The sequence below is a fragment of the Camellia sinensis genome, chromosome 5 (genome assembly GCF_055761805.1).
Source record: "Camellia sinensis isolate YWXY chromosome 5, ASM5576180v1, whole genome shotgun sequence".
Classification (NCBI taxonomy): Eukaryota; Viridiplantae; Streptophyta; class Magnoliopsida; order Ericales; family Theaceae; genus Camellia; species Camellia sinensis.
Window position 1 is genome coordinate 105,506,462 of NC_138965.1, and position 21,614 is coordinate 105,528,075.

Below are 21,614 nucleotides of genomic sequence, written 5' to 3' on the forward strand. Positions count from 1 at the left end.
AAATTACAATTACAAGGATTCCTATTATATAGGAGTGTGTTTGGGAGTAGGTGGAGAGTGAAGTGTGGTAGGTGGTAGTGGTAGGTGGAGAGTAGGTGAAGTGTGGTAGGTGATAGTGGGTGAATTTTAACAGCCCCCCGCAAACTCAAGGGGGATAGGAACTAACCAACTTGAGTTTGGAGAGAGTTACAAAACAAGAAAATACATAAAAATAAAAAAGGATAGGAGACACTGTATGGTCGTGTCAGACCATTGGTGAAGACACTGAATGGTGGTGTCATAACGTTGTAGAGGACACTGTATGGTGGTGTCATAACGGTGTAGAGGACACTGGATGGCGGTGTCAGACCGATGTAGAAGACAGTTTATGGGGTCATGTCGGACCGTTGTAGAAGACAGTTTACGGAGTCTTGCTGGACCCTTGTAGAAACTAACCGGAATCAATGTCGGGACAGTTTACAGAGTCTTGTCGGACCCATAAAGGAGCTAACCAGAATCAATGTAGGGACAGTTTACAGAGTCTTGTCGGACCCATGAAGGAGCTAACCGGAATCAATGTCGGGACAGTTTACAGAGTCTTGTCGGACCCATGTAGGAGCTAACCGGAATCAATGTCGGGACAGTTTACAGAGTCTTGTCGGACCCCTTAAAAAGTCGCACCCTCAAAAGGTGTGCCCAATTCATCAAAAGACGTGCCGGACATGATGGCGAGGCACGTGGGCGCCTTGGCTTGCGCGCCCGTTTGTCGTCTGTCGGCAAGTGGCGCGCGATGCGCGTGGCTGCCTCGGCTATTTAACCAAGACGAAGGCTGAGGCTGAGGCAGACCATTCTGAAACCTCTGAAACCAACCCTTCTCTGGAAAAAACTCTGCCTCTGCGGAGAGAGAAACTGTGGAACACTTTGTAGCCCAAAAAAATGGCTTCGTCTTCCCGCGGGCTGCTCACCCTCTTTCCCGACCTGAACGAGTCAACAAGAGAGATAACTGGTGCGGTGGCCAGTGAACCTCAACCAAACACCGCTGGTTTTGCTCCGTTGAACTTTCCGATGCGGTCTGTGGAGCAAAAAATGGCAGGGCAAACAGATATTGAAGCCAATCAATATACACTGAAGTCATGTGTGGAAACCATGACGGCGGTCACAAATTTGTCGAACCGGCTGCAGAGTAGGACAAATGAGGTGCAGCATTTAAACTCCCAGCTGGCTCTGCTCCAACGCATGTATAAGGATGCGCGAGCAGAGATAAGCGTGCTAAGGGCAGAAAACAAGGAGCTGAAGCGGAAGGCCACCGTGATGTTCCGATTTGGAGGGCCGCCATATGCTGCAGTGGAGGAGCAGGGAGTAGTGATCATGCCCAGTGGAGTGGGAAACACGGAGGCAACACCGGCAAGGACCGCCCAGGACGGAGGCAAAAAGAAGAGATCGGCTGCCGAGTAGAGAAGAAAAATCCCGCCTGTGGATATGTTGTTTGGGTTTTGGTTGTTTGGTTGTTGTTGTGGTTTTTTTTTTTTTTTTTTTTTTATGTAAAATGGTGATCGGGGTGAGTCCCGACATGAATGAAATAAGGGAAGGTTTGGTGTGCAGTCCGTCGTCTGTTTTTGTTTTTTTTTTTTTTTTTTTTTGTGGAAAATAAAAGAAAATTGTGAAAAATCAGAAGTGATGGAAAGGTAAAGATAGACAGATATAGATAGAAATAGAAAAGAAAAGAGAGTGGATCAGAGGGATGTAACCAGAGTAATAATAATAATAATAATAATAATAATAATAATAAAAGGAATATCATGAAGTGGGCGGGGAAAGCAAAATATTAGGTGAAACAAAAAATAGTGAAGTGAGTGGGTGACAACAATTGTTAGGTCCAGCAAGAGATTCTGATTTTTTTTTTTTTTTTTTTTTTTTTTTTTTGAAAAGAAGAAAAAAAAAATAATAAAAAAATAAATAAATAAAGAAACTGTCGAGGGAGTTGTACCAAGATCACACTCGGGAGAGAAAGGAGAGAGAAGAGAGATGATGAGTGGGTGGTGGAAGATTATTATATGATGAGTGGGTCGGTAGAGAGAAAAAAGGGACGAGAGAGAGAGATAGTGGGTGATAGGAGAGAGAGACGAGGTTGGAATTTGAGTTCGCCCTCCACTGATGGGAAAAAGCATATGCCAAAGCTCGCTCCCTCTTAACTGCTGCTTCTTCTCTCAGATGTATCCTCGCAAGAATTTCATCCATTGTTTCAGAGGTGTTTGTTGACTTTGCCGATGAGGACCATGAAGACGATTTCCATGGTGGAAACGTCGGTGACTCGGAGGCCGTGGAGGAAGTTGGGTTGGAGGCCGAGTCGACTCAGCCATTGGTTGATCTCGGGGCCGACGCTGGAACCGTTGCCGCTGGCGATCGCCGCTGCCGGAGGAGGGAGAGAGAGAGAGTTGGTCGACTGGATCGCTTCCGCTAGATACGAATGTCACCTCCGCTGGTTGCTAAGATCTCCTGTCCGATCTCAGATCTTGATCTCATCTCCTTTCCGCCGACGATCTTGCCGGCTTTGACCACCCAGACGATGACGCCGGCAGGCTGTTTCGGCCAAAGAAAGCATCCTCGCCTGATGCAGCAAATCACGATCTTGTGGTTGTAAATAGCAACATCGAATGTGCTTCATATTCAAAATCTGCAAATGGTATGGATACTGAAGAGGAAAGAAACCTCACAAAGACCAAGAAACTGTAGCACGGAGTCCTCTAAGTCCTTTAAGCAAGCAACTGTAGCAGTTCAGGGTGAACTATGAACAAGATGTGGAACTGGAATCTGGAGATTGATAATACATCTGAAGTTCTGAGGTCGATGATAAAATAGGATGTGCTATTAGCTTTTCGGTGTAAACCCTCCTATGGAGCAACACACTAGAAGATCTTGTAGCTGGTAGTAAAGAGGTAAAGATAGTGATTTAGTGAATGACATAGGCAGTTGTGGAGGTTTGAATTGGTTGAGCTCCGGCGGGCGGTCAAGGCAAGGTTGCCGCCCGCCGGAAGGCGATGAACACCAAGATCTTTAACCTTGCTCCGATACCATGATAAAAAAATACTGTATTTTTTTTTTTTTTTTTTTTTTTTTTTTTTTTTTTTTCAACAAAACAATATAAACTTTCTTCTTATTTTTTTCCCTTTTTTGGTTAAGCTACAAAGTCCAATATAAATGCAAAACACCATCAGGGCAACCAGAATATCAAATAAACGCCAATGCATGTTACAATCCAAAGGTTGCATAAAACAGTAATTGACAAAATTCTAAGTTGCATAGTACAAAAATCCAACAAAAACTGGCACGATAAAAACATATACTAAGACAATGGCTCCAAACCAAAGCCTGGCTATTAATATTCCTCTCTCTCTCCTCTTTCCTACCTCTCCTCCATCTCTATCCTAACGATCCGAGAGCCAGCTCTGCAATCATGCTGGTCTACCAGGACTTGCTTACCGGGGATGAGCTTCTCTCGGATTCGTTTCCATACAAGGAAATCCATAATGGAGTGTTGTGGGAAGTTGAGGGGAAGTGGGTTGTTCAGGGAGCAGTTGATGTAGACATTGGTGCTAACCCTTCTGCCGAAGGTGGTGGTGAAGATGAGGGTGTTGATGATCAAACCGTCAAAGTGGTTGATATTGTTGACACATTCAGGCTCCAGGAGCAACCTCCTTTCGATAAGAAGCTGTTCGTTGCATATATAAAGAAGTACATCAAGTTGTTGACACCCAAGCTGGAGGGAGACAAGCAAGACGAATTCCACACTTCACCTACTCTCCACCTACCACTACCACCTACCACACTTCACTCTCCACCTACTCCCAAACACACTCCTATATAATAGGAATCCTTGTAATTGTAATTTATATCAATCAACAAGATATCAATCAATTGTAATCAACAAATATCAATCAATAATACAGTATTTTTTTATCACCACTACACCACTACCACCTCACCTACTCCACTAAACCTAACCCACTACACCACTACCACCTCACCTACTCCACTAAACCTAACCCACTACACCACTACCACCTCCACTTCACCTACTCCTTACCTACTACACACTCACCCTCTTCTATATATAGGAATCATGAATCATTGTAATAGATATCAATATATCAATCAATAATAATACATACAATTTATTCTCTCTCTTTCTCTATACATTATTTCTTACACAGTTCAAAATTTACAGTCTCTATCATCAGCTCACAAATCCTGTCTGTCTTCACAATATCCAAAAATTCTGAAGGAACTAAGAAGTGATTTAAATTTATCCATCATTAGAGACGTTTTAGGAAAGAGCAATTCAGATGCATATTCAAGAGAACAAGATCCCAACAAATTGCCCTTATCTGGACTTGGTCAAGTTGAAACTCCTAAAACAAATCAAAATTAGATTGCCAGACATATCTTTCCAAATTATACAACCACAAATGGTTCTTCTATAGTGTCATGACAATTGTACTAATTAAAACAAGTTGACAATGTGTAGACAAATAAAATACAAGGCAAATTATAAAAACTAACCCAAGTGACCAGGTAGATGTGAGAGGTAAAATGATGCCCCAGCATCAGGATGGAAACCAATTAGTGTTTCAGGGGTAGCAAAAACCTGCATTTGTAAGGGCAAAATATAACAAAATCCCTCAATGGCTGGATTATATTCGAACAAAGAAAATAAATAGGTAAAATTGAATATTAAAATCACCACAAAGTGGAGAAAATTAAAACTATCAAATTCTTATTCTTGAGTCCAATTTTGCAAGTGATCGTATTGCTTCCACTAAATGAAATGAAGTAAATACATGTGATAGGCAAACCATAAACCTATTGAATGAAAAGATGATAACTCAACAAGCCTTTATTCCAATTACTTGGGGTTGGTTAAACAAAAAGATGATACAATTCACAATAAACAAATAAAGATGGAAGTAAAATAGAAAATACCACGACCTGCATTACACGAGAAAAAGTTCAGGAACCATGATCATATGGTGAGAGACGAGTCCACATGCAGGGGAATCAGTGCAGTTAGTCCAAATTAGATCTTATGTTCTGAGTTTTTTTAATATGTTAATCGTAAATCAAATATGAAAACCAACCCCATTCAAAAATATATGTGGAACTTCCTCAAGCTTTGCAAAATCATTTACAGTTTACTTGAGCAGAGGAAGTGTACAACAAAACCATTACATCATCAATATAAACAACTAACAATAAGAAAAGGAAACAAATAATATTCACAAGAGTCTCTGATACATACAGTTTTATCAGTTGCAACCTTGAATGTCCCAGGTACAGAAAAACCAGCTCCACCACCCATAGTAATCCCATTCAAAAGTGCCACCTATATGAAGATTACAAACGTACTGCTGTAATTATAAAGGTTAACACTGTTAAATGAAAGAGATAACCCAGAATCCCATCTACATAATTTCTTTATCCATTCTATCAAGGGTCAAACCAGTAATAAACAGTAGCTTTTATATTCCCCTTCCCTTATCCCCCAAAATAATAACTTATACAGGCCATAAGAAGTTTAAGAAAAATTAGACTCCAATAAGAGAAAAAAACTGGAAAACATGTTGCTTTCAAGGCAGAGACCACCATCTCATGATCAGGTTTTAGTTCACGTCTGCTTGTATTTCATTGTTTCCTTAAGGTGACATGCCAATGATCCAGTTTTATATGGGATTCTTTTGGGCCTTACATTATTGGATATTATTTACATTTGATCTTTATTTGGTTTATATAGGTTTACAAACATTGTAGTTTTATTATTATTTTTATATTTTTAGGTCAGGTCAGTATCAATTACCTTGTTGAGGTAGAAGATCTCTAATAGCTTATACATACAAATGTTAACCTGTCAAATTTGATAGAGATCAATTTAGTGAACTTTCGAAAGTTTCTGAAGCTATTTAGAATCATATTTGTCTGATATAATCATAACAGTATGTGACGCCTAAAGGATTCTAGAACTGACTGAAAACTACCCTAATTCTTCTTGCTCTTTTCTCATTCTCTACAAGCAGACCTTTTTGATAGTTACAATCAACAACTAATTATGTTGATTCTTGAACCTAAAAGCCTACATCCATAAGTCTCATGCTTTGCCTACTTTACAGGCATTTTCACTAAAACCCAAAATCCTAAAACAAGTGTTATTCTGAAATTCTAGCAGTGTTTTCCCAATTTGCAACAACCAAGAATGTCCATACCAAGCCAATTTCCTTAACATTTAAATGTGGAAAATGCTACATAAAATCCTATTTCTTGCCTCATTTTCTCACTCATAGACACATGTGAATGGTCCCATGTGCATTTATTGACGTGGGCCCCATTGCTTTGTGTCTTGGAGTGAGAAAATGAGGTAAGAAATGGGATTATGTATAGCATCACTCTTTAAATGGAACAGCCAATATAACAGAAACCAGACCTTTTTTTTTTTTTGTTTTGGTAAGAAGAAGTGTTGGTCCTGTTTGGTAGCCATTTATAAGTCAACATATTTAGCTTATTTAATTAAAAAAAAGTTGACTAATGGTGTTTGGTTGCAATTTTAGATTATAACTTATTTGACTTTTTCAACTTGTTAAGTCAAAAAAAAAGTGAGATTTTCTTCAGCTACAATTCATAGCTCTTTTAGCTTATTTGAACCTCCTAAATAGGTATGGACAAAAGAGACCCATCTCTTTTGCTTTGATTATAACTTTTGAGGATATCTTGGACATTTGCACAACAAAAAACTATGTAACAACTTATTTAACTAAATAGGTTCAACTTTTTTTTTTCACAGATTATGAAAAGCTGCGCCATATAGATTTACAACTTATTTAAATCTTTGAAACTAATAATTGAAAAGGCTATAATCATAAAAGCTAACTTATAAGTGATACCTAATGGGACCATTATAAAACAAAATGCAGAAAAGGGGGTGAACCCTGTACACTCAACCTGAATACTCTACACACTTATGGGCATGTGCACCCAAGAGTTCCGCCTAAAATCCTCTCTGCCTTGAATTGAAAAGCCTAACCCACACTTCTCCTTAAAATCCAGGTATTAAGGAGAGGGAAACTGGAGTTTTATAACCAACACAGATGGGACACCTCCAGGCAGCAATGTGGGACACATTCCAACACACCCTCCTGAACCACAACATATAGTAGCCGGACAAATGGCACACCCGTTACAAGCCCACTAAGCTCTGATACCAAATTGAAGCCCTTGGCTACTAAGTGAGCTTCAACAGAGCCACTAGCTAGATACTTAATAGTGAATACCCATTTGCAACCCACAGTATTCTCGCCAGACGGTAAAGGAACCAGATCCCACGTATGATTCTATTCTAAAGATGTTATCTCAGTTTGCATAGCCTCCACCCATTTTGGATTCTAAAGGTCCTCTAACACAAAACAAGGAATAGCCTCTGATTGAAGCTTGCCAAGAAAAGCGCGATAGGTAAGGGAGACCTTGTCATGGAGAAAGTACACTCTTGACCTATTTCAGGATATTGGTATGTTGTAAACCAGCTTCTATTCCTATGGATCCCAATGTCAAGCTCACATAAGAGTGGCGAGTTACTAGAGGATCCAGGCATGTATCAGCGTCTTGTTGGGCGTCTAATTTATTTAAATAACACTAGACCTAACTTGACATTTGCAGTCAGTGTTGTTAGTCAATTCATGCATGTACCTCGTACAGAACATCTTGATGCGATTCATCACATTTTGAGATATTTGAAGACCTCTCTTGACTTGGGATAATTCTTTTACAACCGCTCCTTAATCTTAGCTCTCTTGTTTCACTGATGCTGACTATGCAGGATTTAGAACTAATCAACATTCTACTTCTGGCTTTTGTACTTTCTATGGTGATTGTACGGGGGCAAAATATCCTCTGTATTCCGTACTCCTTGATCTCAAGCTCCACGTAGCGTCGCCTGGCCTGAAAACAGAAAGACGGTGAGCTGCCCGATGGTGTGTTGCCGGATAGTCCCTCCGACGATCAAGTTAGACCACTTGAAGCAGAAAAGAGCACTTTCAGAGAGAAAGAGAGAATTGTTCAGATTGCTTACCTCCAACGTCCCCCATTCCTCCTTTTTCTAGGCTGGCCATGCAGCCTCAGGGATTGTGCGCGCACTACCTCTGTTGTCCTTTCCTGGACAAGTGGCAGTGCTCCCCTCTCACTACCTTACGCGTGTAAAGGCTAAAACCTCCAAACAGCATGTGTGGAACTGCCAAACGGTATTGACACGTGCCAGGAGTGGATTCCCCCTCTATCACGTCATTGGTCCAGGTGGCACACTCAACCGGGATATCACGGCTGACCTGTCCCTTCAGAAGAAACACCGCCATGATCGGTACGACCGAGCTGTAAGAAGTCGGTCCAACCGAACTGACTGGCCGCAAGGCATGCCAACCTTCGTCCCGGTCTAAATTCATTCCGTGTTGTGCTTGGCTCGGTTCAGACGCACCACTGCGGATCCGATCCGAATACTTAGCCAAGGCACAGCTCGGTTGGGCATATGTATGTCTTCGCACTCGGTCAGCGACATAGCTCGGCCACACGCGATAGCCCGAGAAGTCTTGCCGATTCAGTTCGGCGCCATAGCTCGGTGCAAATCTCCCTCTCAATTGCCCCTTAATCCCATCCGAGCTGAGCGTGATTTGGGATTATCATTCTGACCGGGCTATCCGAATTGGTCGGTCATTGAGGATTGCGCCTGTAGTCTTGTCATCGATCGTACAGCCGTACTGACAGAGCCATCTTTTCGATGCCACGTGGCCTCATGTCATTGGACCTATGCAGCCCCACAGCTGTCTTCCTCACGCGCAAAATTCAAACGGTTGCCGCCCATTGGGTTCCCCCACTCTTTTTATACGCGTGTGAGGGGCCATATGAACCCTACTGTTCATCTTCCCTCCTGAGCTAAACCCTAGCCTCCAAATCGCCATCGCCATCGCCATCTTTCAAGTTATCTTCGACCATTTTTGATCTTTCAGAAGTAGCAGATGAGCCCGAGGTCTACTGTTCTTACCCAGGCGTCCATTACCCGTAAGTTTTTCTGCCCCTCTTTGCATTTTTCTATCATCGTTCTTCGTGTTCTTGCCTAGGACTGTTAGAATCCTACCAGTACCCCCTCTTTGGGGTAATACTGGTACACCCTAGGAAAAACTGGAATCGGAGAAGCAGATGGGGCTCCCATGCCCCTTGTTTCCCCAAGTTTCAATGCACAAATTCCATATTTAGGATAAACAGCCTGAACCCTGGGTAAGACCAAGCTAAATCCATCATTTAGACCCATAGATAAGACTTCAGCCGAGCAAAAACTGGTTTGTGGTTTCTCGTTGAGGCCGCGACCGTGCTAAAAATAGGGAGCCAGAACCGAACTAGGAAGACCAAAACGGCCAAATAGTTGCACCGAGATAGGAGAATAGAACCGGTCAGACGCTCCAAGAACTCTAACCGAGCTAGGAATTCCCTCATAAGAGCCGTACAATCTATGCCGAGCTAATACATGGACTTATTTTTTAATAATGCAGAACCAACTAGGACCGACAAGGTCCGCCAGCATTATAACCGGTGAGGCTCAAAGTCCGAGCAAACAACCACAAAAATTTTACCGAGATACGACCAAAATTCTCAAATAATTATAACCGGGATAGATGGGGAAGTACCGGTTTATGGTTGACACTCCTGGGGCGCTGGCCGAGTTTCGTAGGGAGTATCGTATTCCGGACGATGTCCATCTAGAGCTGGCCAAGAAAGGAGACACCCCATGGGGCGAGCTGGACAAATGCCCCTTCATGGTGGTGTCCATAGTGGAAGGAGGACTACGTTTCCTGGTCCAGCCCCTGATCTGCGAGTTTTTGAGGCAGACCAAGCTTTGTCTGACCCAAGTGTCCAACAACACATACAAAATAATAAATGGCGTTGCCACGCTGAATAATGTACTCGGTCTAAATCTCAGTCTTGCCGAGATATATAGTCTTAGCAAAAATAAAGGTGGGTTTTGCTGATATCTAAAGGTCAGAAAAGGTCGGGCAAAACTCATCGAAGGTAATCCAGACAAAGAAACCAACGATAACGACTTCTTGCGGGCGTCCGGTCACTACGAAGACACCGAGGCGCCCATACCGGGTTGGTACATTAGGAAAGATTTTGGGAGTGCCGGTGAGCATCTCGGCGAATCATATTATTTTCTTTCTGCATTGGTCTTCTTATTGCCGATCTAACACTTGCCTTCTTTTTGCAGATTATAAGCTCTTGGCCGACGATTATTCCCGTGCAAACCAGGAGGCTATTAGGGTTGCATTACGGCATCCGGCCGAGGAAAGGGAATCACACAAGCTGCTCGGCTTTGAACCAAGCTATCGCTACACAGCCCCATGTAGGAGCAGGGTGACCGACTTCCTACGGGCGCCTTCTCCAGAACCAAATCCCAACCTACCCCAAATCAGACTAGTTCCATTAACGACCGAGCAAGAGATGGCCAAAATCCAGGCTATCAAATCGATGATCACCGGCGAGCAGAGCGACTCCCTGCCACCGGAGGCCACTGGGGGAACTTCATCCACGCCGGCCGTGCAAGAGGAGGGGGCTGTGCTGGCTCTGGCCAACGAACAAGCTGCAGGTCGGTCAAAGAAAAGGCCGAGAAAAAATCAGACCGAGCAACATCTGGCAGATGAGGATTCAACCGAGCATGCTTCTACCGACTTGGGGGACCAGACCGAACAACCGATCACCGGGCCATCTGCACGATCCAATGCCTCCCCGGTCTGGTCGCCCGAGTTAACATACAAAGGTCGGGCTGTCTCCACTGTGGACTCAGTCTACGCGGACAAGGATTACTCTCTTGGCTTCAACATGACCAAAGGGTTGGTCCTTCCCGCCGACATGAAGAAGCACAAGGAGCTGTCCGATCTGAAGGTGCTCCGCTCGGCAGAAAAGTCAATAGTGTTGGTAAGTTTGCAAGTTCTCCTGTTGTCAAGTGTCTGCTCGGTTGTGGAGTTCTGACATTTTCGTTCGTTGTGCAGGCCGCGCAGAGGAATTACCTGGCCCACGAGCGAATGATCGCCGTGCGGAAAAGTTTACGGGAGGCCATAACTGATAACAAGGCCAAGACGGCCGAGCTGGCGAAACTGAAGGCCGCGCAAGAAGAAGCAGCACTCGAGCACGACAAGCTCTCTGAACGGTTGGCCTGGGCAGATGAGGAGAAGCAGAGGGCCCTTTAGATGACCAAGGCTCGCTACATCGCCGAGCTGCGTAAACTCCGCAACGCCCACAAAGCCGAGATGGATAAGGAGGTCGAGGATGCTGAAGACCGCGGTTATGGGGAGGGCGAGAAGGCTTACGAACGGCAAGTTCAGGGGACGAAGAACATCTTTTTCCAGTGCAGTTGGAAAGCCACCGTGGAAAAACTTGGCCTTGGTCAGGACGCTGACTTGTTCCAAAACCCGCCCGCCGCCTGCACGCCTACGCAAGCGCCGTGCAGAAGAGGCTTATTGAAGAGGCTAATCAGACAGCTATAGCAGAAGCAACCACCGTGCAACCTGCCGAGCAAAATCCTCCATCTGAAGCTTCTGAGGGGGCCAAAGATCAAGAAACTGAGCAAGAGGTTGTCGTGGAGGTGGATTCTATGGCAGATGAGGCCGAGGCAGAATTGACCGAGCAAGCTGCACACGTAGATTTAGACTGATGATGTTTTCCCCCCCCCTTTTTTTTTTTTTTGGAATGTAACCGGGCTTGGCCCCACTTTTGTAATCCAACTTTCTCAATCAATGAAAACTTTAACTCTTTGCCCGCTATGTATCTACTTCTGTGTGATCGTTATTGTCTCGGTTATAATGAGTAAATCTTCTTCGATTTGAAATGTTTGTTGAATACAAGTTCCAGCTCGGGCGAGTAAAATTAGCTCGGCTACAAACTTGGGTGGTGTAGGTGAGCAAAATCAGCTCGGCCCTTACACAAATTGGGCAAAACGCCAACGTTTTCGTCGGGCGAGCAAAAGTAGCTTGGCCCATAAGGAAGTTGGACGAAAATTTTATATTCAATTCGGGCGAGCCGAGCCAGCTCAGCCCTTCTGCAAGTTGGACAATATGCCGATTTTTCACTTGGGCGAGTAGAGCTAGCTCGGCGCTTTGCAAGTTGGGCAATATGCCGATTTTTCATTTGGGCGAGCAAGCTCAGCTCGCCCCTTTTGCAAGTTTGGCAAAACGCTAACATTTCATTTTGGGCGAGCAAAAATCAGCTCGGCCCTTATGCAAGTGGGGCAGAACACCAACATTTCATTTTGGGCGAGCAAAAATCAGCTCGGCCCTTATGTAAGTTGGGCAGAACACTAACTGTTTGTACGGCCTGTCTCCACACCGGCGAGGAAAAGTTAGCTCGGCCCAGTGTAAGTTGGTCTTCTTGCCCCTAGCATCCATAGTGGCCCAATACCCTTGTGATGTCATTGTGCAGAAACACATAATATAAGAGAAAAGGCTAAAGGTAAAAAGGCTAAAGGTTAAAACACATAATATAAGTAGGGCTATCTCTCATTACATGCCGGCGATTTACATTAAATGCCAAAAGACTAAAGGTTCAAAAACGATTACATTTCAAAAGTAAAAAATCTTAAGGTTAGCTGCATTCCATGGTCTGGGGATAGCTTTACCATCTAAGTCTTCCAGATGGTATGCCCCTTTGCCTGCCAGGCCAGTTACCTTATACGGCCCTTCCCAATTTGCACCCAGTTTGCCTTCGCCAGGGGTCACCGTGTTGCCCATCACCTTTCTTAAGATCCAGTCTCCGATCTTGAATAGCCTCGGATGCATGGTCTTGTTGTATTTCCTGGAGAGTTCTTGCTGGTAGGTTGCAATGTGGATTAGCGCCCGTTCCCTCCTTTCTTTAGCCAGGTTAAGTTCCAAGGCCACTGCTTCATTGTTCGAGTCTGGCTGAAAACTTTCAGACCGGATGGTTGGCATGCCGATTTACAGTGGGATGACAGCCTCCATGCCATAGGCCAAGGCAAATGGTGTCTCCCCAGTCGAACGTCTTGGCGTGGGGCGGTATGCGCAGAGCACGTTGGGGAGTTCTTCAGCCCACTTCCCTTTGGATTTCTCTAGCCGTTTCTTCAGCCCGTCCAGGATGGTCTTGTTTGAGGCTTCTGCTTGACCATTTGACTGAGGGTAGGCCGGTGTTGAGTTGTAAAACTCGATCTTTAACTCCTCGCAAAATCCGCGAAAGAGTTTCCCATCGAACTGCGTGCCATTATCCGAGATGAGGGCCTTCGGTATACCAAAGCGAGTGATGACATTTTGTCAAACGAACTTCTTCACATCTTTTTCCTTTATGGTTGTCAATGGCTCGGCCTCAACCCACTTAGTGAAGTAGTCGGTAGCAACGATGAAAAACTTGCGGTTGCCCGGAGCTGTTGGGAGTGGTTCCACAATATCCAACCTCTAAAGCGCGAACGGCCAAGGACTTGTAAGGGGGAGCAACTCTCTGGCCGGCTGGTGGATTTGGTGAGCAAATTTTTGACATTTTTCACACCTGCGAACGTATTTCTGCGCGTCCGCCTGCATGCACGGCCACCAATAACCTTGGAAAATTGCTCGGTAGGCCAAAGATCTTCCCCCAATATGACTCCCGCAGATGCCTTCATGAATCTCATAGAGGAAAGCTTCCACCTTGTCGGGGAGGACGCACTTCAGCAACGGCCCAGTGAAAGACTTCTTCTATAAGGCTCCAGATGGAGAGAGCCAAAACCGTTCTGACTTGGCCCGGATTTTGTTGGCCGCCTTCTTTTCTTCTAGTAGAATTCTGTCTTTTAGGAAGGCAATGATGGGTCCATCCAGGATGGTCCCAAGTCGGCGCAGAGTACTTCGGACACTTCTGGTTCCTCAATGCTAGGCCGAGGTAGAAATTCTATCATCAAAGGATTGGGGAAAGTTGTTTACGTGGATGCAAGGCCGGCCAATTCGTCAGTTATGTTGTTTTCTTCACGGTTGATTTGTTCCACTCTTATTTGCGGCGAACTTTTTGATTTCTGCGCGCACCAATGCCTGATATTTGGTCATTCTTTCATCCCTGGCTTCATACCTCCCCAAAGACCTGATTGACCACCAGCTTGGAGTCGCTAAATACCGTAAGAGCCGACGCCTACATTCTTAATGCACTTTTCAATCCAGCAAGGAGGGCCTCATAGTCCACCTCATTGTTAGACGCCGGGAAGCCGAGCGTGATTGCTTGCTCGATAACCAGCCCGTCCGGGGAAGTCAGCACGATACCCAGCCCGGCGCCATGTCTGTTGGAGGCCCCGTCGACGAAGAGCTTCCACATCTCGCCAATAAACAACTTCCAGCAGTCCGATGGGTTTTGGGAGCTGCTCAACTCCAAGGTTCAGGTTGGTTCATTCTGGTCTCTTTCCATGTCTCGGTTGGGCTTGTCTTTCGATGAGTTGTCCGGCTTCTCCACTTCGGCTTTCATTTGCCCTTCTTCCATTTGTGATCCACCACTTGTCCTTGTTGCCTGAACCATGGGCTATGCCAAATCCGCACTAGCCAAATCAACCGGGCAAACCGGATGCATTCCAGGGGCAAACTCCGCCACAAAGTCCGCAAGAGCTTGAGCCTTGATTGCGGTACGCGGTTGGAACTTGATGTCGTATTGCCCCAATTCTATGGCCCATTTCAAAATTCTCCCAGTAAAGTCTGCCTTTTCAAAGAGCACCTTAAGTGGAAACTCGGTTAGCACAATTATTGTGTGGGCATGAAAATAGTGTGCTAGTTTTCTGGAAGCCATCATCAGGGCTAGGGGCCAAGTTTTCTAGCGACAAATTCCTTAATTCCGCTGGGAGCAAGGTCTTGCTTACGTAGAAGATAGGAAGGTGTTGGGTACCTTCAGCATGGACTAAGACGGCGCTCGCCGCATGTTGAGAGACTGCCAAGTAGAGATACAGTTCTTCGCCCGGTTTTGGTGTGACTAGGATAGGGGCTGAGGAAAGGTATACTTTTAGATCCGCCAACGCACGGTCACATTCGTAATCCCAGAAGAACTTGGCCCTCAAAGTTTTGAAGAAGGGCCTGCAACGATCTAAAGACCGGCTTATAAATCTGTTCAGCGCGGCTGCCATCCCGACAAGATGTTGCACGTCCTTCGTGGAGTTGGGCGCTCCAGCTCTTGTATCGCCTTGATTTAGGAAGGGTCGGCTTCACTTCCTCGATTTGTGACCAAAAAACCCAGAAACTTTCCAGTGCCAACTCCGAAGGCGCACTTGGAGGCTTTCAAACGCAGTTGGTGGTGTTTAAGTGTAGCAAACATCTCTGTTAGGTCGGCGAGGTGTTGAGACTTTTCCTTGCTCTTTACCACCATATCGTCGATGTAAGCCTCCATAGTGCGGCCCAGGAGGGGAGCGAACATCTTGGTGACCATCCTCCGAAAAGTTGCCCCGGCATTTTTCAGACCGAACGGCATGACTTTGTAACAATACAAGCCTCTTAGAATGGTGAATGAAGTGATCTCTCGGTCTGGTTCATACATGGCTATCTGGTGGTAGCCACGATACGCATCCAGGAAGCTAAACCTCTGATGGCCAGCAGTTAAATCTACCAGCTGGTCGATTCTCGGGAGGGGAAAGCTATCCTTTGGGCATGCACGGTTTACCGTCTTGTAATCAACGCACACCCGCCATTTACCGTTTTTCTGTCACTACTACTGTGTTAGAGATCCACCTTGGGTACTGTACTTCTTCTATCGCATTTGCTTCTAGCAGATTCTTGACCTCCTCCGCCACTATCTCGGCATGGTGCAAAGCCGAGCATCATGTCCTCTGGATGACCGGTCGTGCATCTGGGAAGACATTCAACTGATGGCAAATGAAGCTAGGGTCAACGCCAGGCATATCGTAAGGCGTCCATGCAAAAGCTTCTATGTTGGAAACCAAGAAGTCGACATATTCGAGTCGCTCGGCACTGGACAAGGATGATCCCAAAAGAAAGAACTTAGTTGGATCGTTCTCGTCGATGCGCACCTCCACCAAATCTTCAACTAATGTCTCCTCGGCCTTTCTTCCTACGTCTTCCAGGACTTCCTTTCCCTCCAGGCCCTCTATCATTTGAACGAAGCCTTTGGCGGCTCGGCTGCCGTTTACCACAACGAAGCACTGTTTTGCCATTACCTGGTCTCCCCAAACCTCTTCTACATGCCCGGTTGGCGTTGGGAAGCGTAGAACCTGATGGTAGGTTGACGCGACTGCTTGCATGGCGTGCAACCAGCCCCTGCCCAAAATTAAGTTGTAGGTCGATGGGACTTTAAGCACCCAAAACTCCACTTGCTTCGTGACTGATCTCGCTCTGACCGGCAGTATGATCTTTCCGATCGGCCATTCTGGTTGAGAGTTAAAGCCAACCAATGAAAACGTTGCAGGGGCCAAGTCCTTGTCCTCCAACTTCATTTGTTTGAACGCGTCATAATACATGATTTCGACCGAACTCCCCTGGTCTATCAAAATCCTCTTGATGTCGAAGTCTTTGACGCGAAGAGTCGCTACCAAGGTGTCGTTGTGGGGCATTTGAATTCTCTCCAAGTCCTTACTTGAAAAGGTAAGGATATCCTTCTCTTCGGTCTTCCCTTTCTTCACAGCGGGCTGAACGGAGAGCACTTCTCTCATGTGTTCGGCTTTCTTAATCATCCCTCTCAGCTCGCAGACCCTTGCCGGTTCAATGATGCCATGGATGACATTGATTACACATTGTGGCGCTGCGTCCAGGGCGGCTAGGCCGTTTGGTTCGATCTATCTCAGTGGAGTGGCTTTCATGCCCCCATCTATGTATTGGTCTAGATGTCCCGCCGCCACCAGCTCCTCCAAATGTTGTTTGAGCGGCAAGCAATCCTCCGTTTGGTGCCCCCGTTCCTCATGGAAGGTGCAGCGATATCTTGAGTTGAAGCCTCTCTGTGTACTCCCCAACTTGGCCAGCCAACGAACGAAAGGTTCACCTCGGATTTCACTCAGGATGCGGTAAATAGGGATTTTAAAGACTGTGGTGATACCGGTTCACACTTTCAATTTTCTCTTGGCATCTTCCTCTTCATTACGGGGAGCGTTAGCTCGGTCATTTCTGCGACCTTTGTTTCTATCATCGCGGTTTGAGCCACGACGTTGATCTTTTGATCGGTCGTTTCGGCGGTTGTCCTCCTGCCCCACCGAGTGGACCTTCCCCGCCATTCTTCTGTCCGCTGCGACCAGATTAGCCTTCTCGGTTGCGGAGGCGACATCATCCTCCACATGGATGTGTTCGTTGATTCGTTGCATTAAAGACTCCATGGTTGCGGGCTAGTGCATTGTAAGCAAATCTCGTAGCCTATGTCCGACTGGGAGACCACACTTGTATTGAATAATCGCCAGATTGGTGGGGCAGTCGAGAATCTCATTGTAAGTTTCCCAGTACTTCGCATTGTATGCCTTCAACGAACCTCCAGACTCCATCTTGACGCCCAGGAGATGGTCGACCTCCTTTGGCGTTCGAGTGTTGGTTTTGAATCTGGTGATGAAGGCCTCCGCTAGTTGCTGCCATCCCTCGATACTCCCCTCCGGAAGCCGTTCGAACCATTTCAGGTCCAGTTCTCCTAAGCTTGCTGGGAATATGAGGCACATCAAGGCGTCATTGCGCCGGTGTCCAGCCATTACTTGCCGGTAATGACTCACGTGCATGTACGGATCCGTCTTGCCGTCGTACAACGTGAACTTAGGCTGGTGGAATCCGGCAGGAAGTGGTGTGCTCTCGATCTCTGGAGACAGCAGCGTAGCTGTAAGTCTCGCTAGCTCTTTGTCCACAAGCGCTGGGGCCACCACTCTGGGTGCGGACATTGCCACTTCCTCACTACAACGGGTTCGGGAGCTTAGCCTCTGCAACTAAGAAGCATGGACACGGACACGTGACACGACACGAGTACGACACGGACACGCCGACACGTTAATTTTCAAAAAAATGCAGGACACGACACGAGGAAGACACGCATGAAATATATAATTTTATATATTTATTATATGTTATATATATATATGAATATATCATTTAAAGATAATAAAAAATGCAATATGACACTAATTCTTATAAATTTATATGGTTTTTATTTTATTATTGTATCTTAAGTTATTTTGTTCAAACTTATAATTAGTTTTACGTATGTCTAATCGTTAGACACGTGTGTTTAAACGATTGACACGTGTGTCCTTCAAGTGTCCAAAGAGTGTCTAAGTCTTTAAACAATAGGACACGTTTTGAAGAGTGTCGGACACGTGTCCTGAGAGTGTCCAAAGAGTGTCGGTGTCCGACACGTACCCGACACGGATACGTCACCTTCCTAGAAGTGTCTGTGCTTCTTAGCTCTGCAATGCCGGCAATCTCTAAGTCTCCCTACAGCGAGCCCTCTCCTCCAACACATCCCTCAGGTCTCCCGAACGGGCGGAAAAAGAGTACCACGACGTTGACGATGGGCGTGAGGGACGGTAGGTGCTGTCGCGAGTGTGAGATTTGCCCACCTGTGGGTCGAAGTCCCCGACCCCATAGTTTCTGGTGATAGAGAGAGAGTGCATCCTTTCTCGGCGGCGGCCGCCAGAACGAGGAGACGGGGTGCGCTCACTGAGGCTGGCCTCTCCAGCAACACCCTTCTCCTTGATCTGGCGTTTCAACACCTCCATTTCAACCGCCATCTTGCGAATGAGGGCATCCTGGTCTTTAAGTTTGTGCTCCAGGCGGTGTGCATGTGACTCCCCCAGCCGCCGACGGCCCTTTGGGCTCTTCGAGCGATCAATACTCCTTGCGCGTTTGTCTCGCGCACCTCTCGAAGAGGTCTCCAGGCCCGCTATGGCTGGAATAGCAGGGGGGCCTTCTCTTCGTCGAACAGACTCTGGTGTGACACCATCGAAGACGAACAGTGGAGTTTCATCATTGTTAGCCATGGAAACGGTCGAAAAAGCTTGAAGAGCAAGGTTTGTGTATCAAATTTTTCCGACAGACAGCGCCAATTGTACAGGGGCGAAATATCCTCTGTACTCCATACTCCTTGATCTCAAGCTCCACGTAACGTCGCCTGGCCTGAAAACAAAAAGACGGTGAGCTGCCCAGCGGTGTGTTGCCGGATAGTCCCTCCGACGATCAAGTTAGACCACTTGAAGAAGAAAAGAGCACTTTTAGAGAGAGAGAAAATTGTTCAGATTGCTTACCTCCAACGTCCCCCATTCCTCCTTTTTCTAGGCTGGCCATTCAACCTCGAGGATTATGCGCGCACTACTTCTGCTGTCCTTCCCTGGACAGGTGGCAGTGCTCCCCTCTCACTACCTTACGCGTGTAAAGGCTAAAACCTCCAAACAACATGTGTGGAACTGCCAAATGGTATTGACGCGTGCCAGGAGTGGATTTCCCCTCCATCACGTCATTGGTCCAGGTGGCACACTCAATCGGGATATCACGACTGACCTGTCCCTTCGGAAGAAACACCGCCATGATCGGTACGGCCGAGCTGTAAGAAGTCGGTCCAACCGAACTGACTGGCCGCGAGGCATGCCGACCTTTGTCCCGGTCTAAATTCATTCCGTGTTGTGCTTGGCTCGGTTCAGACGCACCACTGCGGATCCGATCCGAATACTTAGCCAAGGCACAGCTCGGTTGGGCATATGTATGTCTTCGCACTCGGTCAGCGACATAGCTCGGCCACACGCGATAGCCTGAGAAGTCTTGCCGATTCAGTTCGGCGCCATAGCTTGGCGCAAATCTCCCTCTCAGTGATCATCTTATAGCATGGAAGAGTAAGAAGCACGCAGTTGTTTCTAGATCTTTTGCAAAAATTGGTATCAGAGCTTTGATTAAGAGAGGTCTTAGGTTCAAGTCTCTCCGTTAGCATTTGGTATTACATCCCCGTTTGTTTGCTTATCCTTCTATTTGGTTCTCTGTTTGTCTCTCCACATGCAAGACAAGGTTGCACATGAGGGAGGGTGTTAGATAGCTTGATATACATTGTTAGGCAAATTTCCTAACAGCTTAGGCTTTTAGAAAAATTGATAACTTAACACCTTGAATTGACTCGCCTCAGACTGGTGACATGGCACAATGTCCACCACATTCCTACCAACACCAGCTATCCACTTTTGAAAACCAATACCTCCGCAAGCAATTCCATAGCATCCTTCCCATGCTCCACCGCCTCTCTCCATTCTGACAGCCAATCAACGATTTCTTCAACCAACAAGCTATTCTCGACCCTACTTGAGCCCAAACCAAATTTGGAATGTCATTAGCCCTGCACTAAATTCAAACGGATGTTGTCTATAACGAACACTAGAGCCCACAGGAGATGGACCCTCTTTGTTGTGCCTTTGTCCACTTCAATGTAGGCCCCCCACAACAAGCTTGCACAGCCCTAAGCACTTCCCCATCCCATAAGTGAGTTGGCAGCCCCATCAATCTAATTTATACCTCTTATGTTCTCTAGTCGGGTCTACTAGTCTAATAGAATCATTTAGATCACGAAATATTCATCATTTGTCACAAAACACGACCAATCAATTCAAGAAAGGTGAAGATGGAACAAATAGTGTGCTCCCACATATCAATCACTCTACCCTCATCCAGACCCTCGGAACTCTGGAAGCCCATTCTATAGTTCTCTCGTCTCCATCAAGTCTTGCTCCCACCCCTGCACTTTGTCTACCGAACAAGGGGAAAGACCACAAATTCACATGAACCCTATAATCATATATTAAGGGAATGATGGGTCTCCAATTTGGTGAGATGAAAAGCGATTGCATGATTGCACAAGTGTTGTTGTTCGACCAGAGTGATGCATATAAAAGGTAGTAAAGATGAAACGAGTGGAATTCATATACAACGATTTCAAAGTAAATAGAGGCCTTGTTTGAGAAGTTAGCTATTTTAGTTGGCTTTTTAGCTATTTTAACCTGGTTAAAAAAGTTGTGTGTGGGAAGTTGGTTGGCTTATTTTTGTAGTTGATTTGATGGATGCGAGAGAAAAATTGAAATGATTATGGTTTTAATATGACATTTTGTTTTATAGGCTATTTTAGCCTATTTTGTCTTGGTTGGCTATTTTAGCCAAAAATCCTTTGCCAAACAGGGCCATAATGTCAGGCATCTACAGATCATGGATCTCATGGAAAAATGTCTACACATGACCGTATTAAATGGACTATTGTGAATAGTGAAGTATTGTAAATGAAAACAATAGCCAACTATACATTTCAACCTTTAATGCTTTGAAAGTAATGAATACTCACATGTGGCTTCAAATATGTACCTAGGAGGTATATAAAACTATATAACGTTCTAAAGATTTCCTTACAGTCTTCTATGTTCCCTGCAAAGAGTGAAACAAAGATTATAAGATTCTTCACAAAAGAGCATCAAGTTTTTCAAGTCCAAAAAACACACAGATAATGTTGTAAAGTAAGAGTAAAGCATCTAATACCAGGTATTATGTGGAAGCTATTACTTATGGCTATAATGAGAATACAAATGCTAATATTGATATACAACATATTTGACTCATAATTATAGAGTAACAAGCAGATTTACAAAGGCTACTTGTGGGTTGTGACAA

The 21,614-nt window shown here is 45.5% G+C and overlaps 1 protein-coding gene and 1 long non-coding RNA gene across 2 annotated transcripts in view; one reads left to right on the plus strand and one right to left on the minus strand.

The window, feature by feature from the left end:
* Nucleotides 1-21,614, minus strand: part of LOC114258919 (3-hydroxyisobutyryl-CoA hydrolase-like protein 1, mitochondrial) — a 48,734-nt gene that overhangs the window by 16,387 nt on the left and 10,733 nt on the right. The window contains exons 6-9 of the mRNA XM_082871957.1: nt 21,292-21,371; nt 5,276-5,359; nt 4,540-4,624; nt 4,048-4,052 (exon numbers count right to left, since the gene is read on the minus strand). Of these exons, the coding sequence (XP_082728083.1) occupies nt 4,048-4,052; nt 4,540-4,624; nt 5,276-5,359; nt 21,292-21,371 (254 nt within the window). The remainder of the gene's footprint in view (nt 1-4,047; nt 4,053-4,539; nt 4,625-5,275; nt 5,360-21,291; nt 21,372-21,614) is intronic.
* LOC145790776 (uncharacterized) lies at nt 1,172-3,362 on the plus strand. The gene is made up of 2 exons (XR_014329948.1): nt 1,172-2,915; nt 2,958-3,362. It is a non-coding gene; the product is annotated as an uncharacterized LOC145790776 (long non-coding RNA).